This window comes from Ovis aries, chromosome 13 (genome assembly GCF_016772045.2).
Source record: "Ovis aries strain OAR_USU_Benz2616 breed Rambouillet chromosome 13, ARS-UI_Ramb_v3.0, whole genome shotgun sequence".
Taxonomy (NCBI): Eukaryota; Metazoa; Chordata; class Mammalia; order Artiodactyla; family Bovidae; genus Ovis; species Ovis aries.
The window spans coordinates 79,818,505-79,826,417 of record NC_056066.1 but is presented as its reverse complement, the minus strand read 5'-3'; the positions used below and the strand labels follow the sequence as shown (position 1 = coordinate 79,826,417).

The 7,913-nt window shown below is 53.9% G+C and overlaps 1 protein-coding gene across 1 annotated transcript in view; it reads left to right on the top strand.

Moving 5' to 3' along the window:
- The first annotated feature begins 561 nt into the window (after positions 1 to 561).
- LOC121816250 (zinc finger protein 64-like) overlaps positions 562 to 7,913 on the top strand; it is a 31,337-nt gene continuing 23,985 nt past the window's right edge. The window contains exons 1-3 of the mRNA XM_042230285.2: positions 562 to 777; positions 6,451 to 6,600; positions 6,745 to 6,807. Coding sequence (XP_042086219.1) covers positions 672 to 777; positions 6,451 to 6,600; positions 6,745 to 6,807 — 319 coding nt within the window. The 5' untranslated portion in view covers positions 562 to 671. The remainder of the gene's footprint in view (positions 778 to 6,450; positions 6,601 to 6,744; positions 6,808 to 7,913) is intronic.

Below are 7,913 nucleotides of genomic sequence, written 5' to 3'. Positions count from 1 at the left end.
CAGCCACGAGTGGAGGTCGTGCTTCCCAACCTTGGCTGCACATCAGAATAACCTGAGGGACTTAAAAATATATATATACACACCAATGTCCAGGGTTCAAGTCCAGACCAATTAAGCCAAAATCTAAAAGCGTTGCCTGGGCAGCAGCCGCCTCACCTGGGAGCTCGTTAGAAATACAGAAGCTCAGGCCCCACCCCAGACCCACAGAGTCAGAATCTGCATTTTAACGAGATCCCCAGTGATTCGCGCGCACATTAAAGTTGGAGGAGAGCTGTACTTCTAAATTTTAATGGGCAAACGAATCACCTGGGGACCTCGTTAAAATGCAGACACGGTTTCTCAAACTTTAATGTGCATGCGAATCACCTGGGGAGCTTGTTAAAATGCAGATTCTGATTCCGCGGGTCTAGGGTGGAGCCCGAGAGTCTGCATTTCTAACGAGCTCCCAGCCGGTGTGGGCTGCCCGAGTGCGCCCCGCGCTTCCCCGGGAGTCCCGAGGTTTGGCTGCGGGCCAGTCCGCCGCCAGGGCTCCTGATAAACCGTCCTGCTGGGCTGATGAGCAGGATTGCCGCGACGTGCGTGCTGCGGCCGAGCCGGGTTAATTCCCGAACTCCGGGAACTGGCTGTGTGAGGGCGACACAGGGAGTCGCCAGAGCCCCGATCCTCACGCCATGTCGCGGCGCAAGCAGGCCAGGCCCCAGCATCTCAGCTCCGAGCAGCCGCAGTCCGCGAGCCGGGAGTTCGCAGAGGCGGCCTCGGAGGCGGCAGGGGAGCCGGGTGAGTGGCGCCGGGGACCCCGGGTGCTGGGGGCGGTTTTCTCGGACTTTCGGCAGACCCGCGTGGGTGCAAGGTCCTGACCATCGGGCTGGAAGGGGGGGGTCGGTGAGGCTTCCAACTTGAGTTCTGGGGTTCAGACCTTGTTACCCTTGCCGTTGTAAGTTACACACACACCCCCTTGTAAACTAACCTTTCTCGGGTAGATTACGTCGCTCCCCGAGTCGCTCTCCTGCAACCACTCCTGCCCCCCAGCCCCCCAAGCGCTATTCGATGACGGTTCGTCTCTCGCACACCTTGGAAGGATGCTCTGAGATCCCTCCGGAGGCAGCCTTCGGCGTGCCCGGCCTCCTTGGCGCCGGGCTGGGGCTGCGCGCCTCGGAGGTGGGCGTTCCGAGATCCAGGCGTCTCCCTGGGTGTTGGGGCGGGGGGAGCGGGGACGGAATTGAGGGGGGGGGGAATGTCCGAGCTTCTGCCGGGCCCTGGAGAGAGGTGCTGGAGCGGGGGCACTGCGACCGGTTCCCGTCCACCTGGAGCTCGAGGCCTCTGGGGACCGGAGCGATGGCCCTCGAGATAAAGCGGTGGCGCGTGCAGCGTGTTCGGGGTGAGCGCTGGGACAGCACCGATCTGGGAGGGGCCGGGGTGCTGCCCGGGGAAGGCCTCTCGGTGGAGGGCACCATCGAGGAAAAACTCCTGAGGCTTTGGGCGAGCGGTAGAGGCGGCCAAGGGCATCAGCGAGGCTGGAGTTGGGGCGGGGGCGTCCGGCTGAGGTCTGAGAGGGGCCGGGGGCCCCGGGCTCCAGTGAGGGTGTCAACTCTTACTCTGAATGAAGTGGCGCCAGGGTTTAGGGCGGGAGCGGGATAAGGATGGCGGTGGGGTGTAGGGTTAGAGGGGTTCCGGGAGAAGCTTGGAGACCTTGGGGAACCCTGAGTGCCCAGAGGCAGCCTCTGCTTCCGAAGACTCTGCGGGTGGAAAGCTTTGAGAACTCGCTGGATTCCTCCGGCTCCCACCCCGCGCTTCTGGAATCCCAGGGGTGGAGCGGAGTCGAGGAATCTGCATTTCTAAGGCGCTTCCGCTGTGATTATCTTGTCCTCTGATGAGACCGTGTAGGTTCCTATTTCAGGTCTCTCCACCCGACCCAGCCACCCCCGCGATGAGTTGCTGCCTTTTGCTTAGCCAGGAGCTGGTGAGAGGAGCCCTCACTGGAACTTTGTCCCCTTCTCCCTCCCGCCGCCTCTGCATTTTCCTAGCAGACCTCCAGCAGCAGGTGTCCAGTGAGCTCTGATGACCGCACTGCTCCCAGGGAGGCAGTGGAGGAGAGAAGCAGCTTAACAAAGCCACTCCTAAACTGGTGGTTTGTATATAAAAGTAAAGCTTGGCTGGGTGAAACTTCTGCAACCAAAATGCCCTGTCTCTGCCCTCGAGGTATAGAGTGCGGATAGGCAGGTAGAACCAGGGTCTTCCTGGGGGCGGGGCAGGGCTGCGGCTCCTCTGTAAAGAACTGGGGCGGTACTGGGGATGTTGAGTCTTGTGTGGGGAGCGATAATATAAGATGGTTCTTGAAGAAACACAGGCTGTTCAAAGTGAGTGCTATGGGCTACTTTTTACTCCTGCAAACAGCGCTTGGAGGGCAACCTCCTGGAGCCTTGCTCCGTGTTTGGAGGGGTTGGGGAGGGTGTTGTGCGGCACTGCGGGGTGGCCACCGCTGCAGAGAAAAACAGCCTGTAACTGATGTCCCCTACACTTGTCTCAGGTCGGTTATGATGTGAACTAGAGGCCTGCCTTTTTTTTTTTAAGGTTGCACGTGTGTGTGTCTGTGTGAGCACATGCGCGCTCTCAGTCACTAGGTTGTGTCTGACTCTTCTCCGACCCCATGGACTGTAGCCCACCGGGCTCCTCTGTCCGTGGGATTTTCCAGGCAGGAATGCTGGAGCGGGGTGCCATTGCCTCCTCCAGGAGATCTTCCCGACCCAGGGACTGACCTCGCATGCCTGCATCTCCTGCAATGGCAGGTGGGTTCTCTCCTGCTGAGCCACCGCGGAATCCCATTTTTTAAGGTTGGGCTGCTCTTAATTTGCAGATGGCTTTGCAACTCATGTAGCTTCTGGAGGAGACAGAATGACACAGGTCAGCTGGGAACTTCAGTCACCACCAGAGAGAAGCTAAGAGAGGCAGGAAAACGACCTTAGCAAAAGACACCAGCAGTTTCTCAAAAGGCTAGAAGGCCACTGAGCCACCCTGAGTTCCCACCGTCAGGTGCGGCCCACCGCCGCCTCCAGCCTAGGAGGGTCTCTGCCCCAGCTGCGCCTGTCTCAGGAGAGCAGGCTTCCCACCTTCCTTCCTTTCCTGGAAGAAGGAAGTCGCCTCTGAAGCTCTGCCGTTTTCTGCCTGGGTGACCCTTTATAGCCTTAGGCACAGTTTTCTGAGAGCTTTAACCCAACAGTCTCCCTTCTGCCTGCCTTCACATTGGCCCTGTGAACTGTTTCCCTCTCCCTGAGAATTTGGTGGCGTGGGTGTGTGGGTGTGTGGGTGTGTGGTGTGTGTTGGTGTGTGTGTGTGAGTGTGTGGTGTGTGGGTGTGCACGTGCACATCAGGGAATATAACCAAGAGCATCTGTATAGTGCTGACTCAGAAGGTTCTTTTACGAAGTTTGTTAAGGAATTTAATCTTCATCTAAACCTGGGAAATGGGGACCAAAATCCTCATTTTATAAATGTAGAAACTGAGGAACAAGGAAGTTGAGGAACTCAACCAGGGTCACACAGCTAATAAGTTCCAGATTCCACTTCTATTTATCAGCTGGCTTCCCAGGCGTAAACCACTGTGCTTCACAGCCTCCTACTTAGCTTTCCAGTTTTCTTGGTTTCAGTGGGATTAGAAACCCTCAGGAGTTTAATGGCTTGCTTTCTTAACATGTGAATTACTAAGCAATGCAAGGTTTTGTCTTCCTCTGAGAGGCACAATGATGGACTTCAGACGTGCCAAGTTTTCTGATTCCCTGAAAACTCTTGCCGAGCAGCCTTGAGCAGCATCTCTGAGCCAGGTTCTCTTCCCGCAAGCAGAAAGTCTCAGTGTGGTCCCCAGACCAGCAGCATCAGCTGGAACTTTGTTAGAAATGAAACACCGCCAGCTCCACTCTGGACCTCCAGAGCGGGGGCCATGCCACCTTGCACCTTAACAAGCCCTCTAGATGACTGTGATGTGCAGGTAATTTGAGAAGCTATGGCTTGGAGCTGTGCTTCTCCCCATTTGATGTGCATGGGCCTCAACTGGGGATTCTGTACGTCTAAGAGCCGAGGTTCTGCCTTTCTAACAGGCTCTTGGATCATGCTGGTGTTAGTGCTCTGAGGACCACCCCTTGAGTATCAAAGGCTTAGAGAGTAAGTAGGATGAGGTTGGCGTGCTTTAAAACACAGGTTCCTGGGCTCACCCCCTCCCCAGTTAAGGTGGATGAGGCTTTGGAGACTGCATTTAACCCACAGTTGAGGGGATTCTGGTGTGGCGGGTGGGGGGTCCCGTGCATCACTGGATGCTCACCAACGTCCCTGGCCTCCACCCACTAGATGCCACTGTCACCACGTGAGCACACAATCATGACAATCAGAAGTGTCCCCAGGTGTTGCACAATGACCCCCAGTTGAAAGGCATGGGCCTAGGTCCCTTGTTCAGCCCCTGTTAAGGGGCTTCAAGCATCACAGCTCCTTGGATGTGACACCTGCGGCCCTTTAACTGAAGCCCTGTAATAGCACTGATGAGATGGAGGCTGGATGCCGTGCTGGGAATTTACATAGTGCATCTCTTCTTACTCGGAGGCGGGTCAGTCATGCCTCTTCACAGCGAAGTAAACCAAAGCTCAGAAAGGCTGAGTAAGTTGCCGGTAATCACACAGCTAGCACATGACCAGGCCAACCCTATGCCCTCCTCAGCGTGTTCTGCAGCTTCTGTGGTGAGAAGGTTTGCTTTGACCAGCCTGTCGAGGAAAGCGGAATCCACCGTCCACGTTTTTCGTTCAGTCAGTGAGTCGTGTCCGACTCTTTGGAACCCCACCATCTGTAGCCCACAAGGTTCCTCCGTCCATGGGATTTTCCAGGCGAGAATAACGGAGTGGGTTGCCATGCAATTTCCTTCTCCAGGGAGATCTTCCCAACCCAGGGATCAAACCCGCATCTCCCACTTGGCTGGCAGATTCTTTACCACTGAGCCACCTAGGAAGCCTGGGATCAAAAGTCCCTGACCCTGGGCTGTAATTCATAAACTGTTTAATACGTTTTTTTCTTTTCAGATCTAAAATATTGACAGCACCTCTTTTTACCCGGATCTTAAATCTATTTGGAGAGAAATCACTTTACAGTCTTTGAGGAGCACTTGGTCTTTGTTATAGAAGTTTTTAAAGTTTCCTGTTAGATTGAATTTTATGAAATAAGCTGGCCATTTTGGCTGACAGAAACCGCAGTTACACCTGGGTCAGCCTTGCTAACAGAGGGTTATGCGACGAATGTCATGAACCAGAGGCTCAGTTTCAATCACTGGTTACAGGTGGCTGATCTTGTTTCTTCATACAGCCGTTGCCCTGCCCTGGATTATTTTGACGCACATCAGACATGCACAGTCTACAAATAGCCGTCCCCAAACTACTAGAACACGGCTTCCCATGTGGCTTAGTGATAAAGAGCCCGCCCGTCCATGCAGGAGAGTCCGATCCAATCCCTGGGTTGGAAGATCCCCTGGAGGAGGGCATGGCAGCCCCAGTGGCCTTGCCCAGAGAATCCCATGGACAGAGCCTGGTGGGCTGCAGTCCGTGGAGCTGTGAAGAGTTGGACATCACTGAGCATGAATGCCTGCAAACTGCTAGAATCCTCTTTAAAACTTTAATTTCATCTTCACGCCTTAAAAACATCCCTTAAACGTTCATTTAGTGTTGGTGCATCCTGGGGTTTTAAATGCATTTTGCAGTATGTTTGGTCAGGATCCCAGAAAGTCCTGATACTGCAGACCATCTCAAATCTTCTAGTCTCTTTTTTCTTCATGTTTCAGGTTGAAACAGTGGCATTTTAACCTGGAGAGCAGTGACGCTTGAAGTGTGGTCTGTGACTTGTTGCTGAGTTGAGTTAAAATAAGTTCAGAAACAGCATTTAAAAGTAACTCGGCAAACATCCAGCTTTATGTCACATGTGAAACCTTTGGGCTTTTACTGTCTTATTCCATTTTTCTCATACTTTGTGTTTATTTTATTAAAATTGCTAGTCTGATGGGTTGGAAGTTATCTTACAAACCAGGTCTTCCCCACGTCATTTGCGAGGTGCTGTTGCAAAGTCTGGATCTTGACAGTCGTGTCCCTGGCACACTTCATTTGCTTTGTCCCCTCTGCTTCCTGGAAGTTGGTGAAGAGGATGGTTGAGACCAGAGTGTGCATGGCTTCTAATCTGTAATGTTTGGGGGTTTTCTGGGGGAAGTGGGGGAAGGTAAAATAAGCCCAAAGCTGCTCTAAGACCTGTGCGCCCAGTTGTGTCCGACTCTGTGACCCCGTGGACTGTAGCCCACCGGGCCCCTCTGTCCATGGGATTTCCCAGGCAAGAGTGTTGGAGTGGGTTGGCATTTCCTCCTCTAGGGGATCTTCCTGATCATGGTGCTTATATTTGAGAAATCAAGTAATACTTTCCATTGTCTCGATTTCAGCTTCGGAACTAGATAACGATGTTCCCAAACCACCTTGTCCCTCCGCTGACGGCGGTGACGCCCAGAAAGCCCCTGTCACGGCTCTTCCCTCCGAGTCAAAGGAGCCAACAGCGACCCTTGGGGAGAGGACCTTCAACTGCTGCTACCCAGGTGAAGGGGAGACTCGATGTGCTGAGCCCCTTCCCTGCACCCGGCGCGGTCACGGGAGCTCAGGCACTGACTTGCCGGAATTTCAGATTCTTCGTAACTTCCTCTTTGAGGTCCTGTTAAGGGAACCTGTTTTTTCTTTTCTAGGTTGCCACTTCAAAACTGTTCATGGCATGAAAGATCTGGACCGCCACCTAAGAATCCACACAGGTAGGTACCTGTTCGTTTGTTCCAAAGTCATGTGTTGGAAAAAAACCGAGACCACAAATGTATGATGGTGGGCCCGACATGGAAGGTCTCTGCCTCAGGACGCAATCTAGCAGGAGAGGCTGGGACCTGAAAAGTCTCAAAGGCATTGATGGTAACTGACAGGCGGGGGGAGCCTGTCGCAGGCTGGTGATGGCAGACTCTTTGGAAGAAGAGGCTCTTCGGGTAGGAGAGATGGCTGAGGAGTCGGGCAAGGAGAGGGAAGGATTCCAGAGGGAGGGGATTGCGGTGCAGAGGCGTGGACGGAGCAGAGCGGGTGTGGGATGTGGTTGGAGAGGCGGGCAGAGGGAGGGTGAGCACAGAGGCCCTCTGGCCGTAGAGGTTGTGGATAAGAGCAGTGAGGCTGCTTCTGGATGGAAGGTGCCTTCTGAGCAACCACGCTGTTGAGAATGCAGAGAAACCAGATGTGCTGGAGCAAAGGAATGACCTAGAAGCAGGCTCTGCAAACTGCGTACGGCCTGTTGTCTTGCCAGGCTCGCCTGTTACCTGTGGCTGCTGTTAAAAATAATAGAAGAGTAAGCCCATCATATATTAACAGCTGCATGAAAAATAACTGTTTCCCGGCCCTGCAGTGGGATTACTGGATAGTCCTCGGAGACACACTGTCTAGCTCATTACAGAAACTTTGCCACCCTCTGCCTGTATGAGTTGAGATACTGATGTCTCTGCTCTCAGAGAAACCAGACTAAATGACTTAAACACAATCAGTGTGCTTTTTCTCAAGTACAATTTAAGAAGCCAGGTAGTCCCCAGCTGGTGGGATATAGCTGTCATTCTAACAAACAGCTTCATCTCCTGGTCCGAGGCAGCTGCTCCAGACCTCGGTCTCTCAGCCAGTGGAGAACTGAAGCGGGAGGAAGGCTCAGAGCCTCCCCCAGGCCAGGCCCCTGAAGTGGCCTTCCCAGTGACTAGCTGGATGACAAGCCGGACTCAGTCATCGCACCAGGCACAAAGCGGGGCTGGAAAACGGCTCCAAGATGGGCAGCCACATGCCCACCTGAAACCCTGAGGCTCCAGCGTCAAGAGGACAGCTTTCTGGACACCTAGTC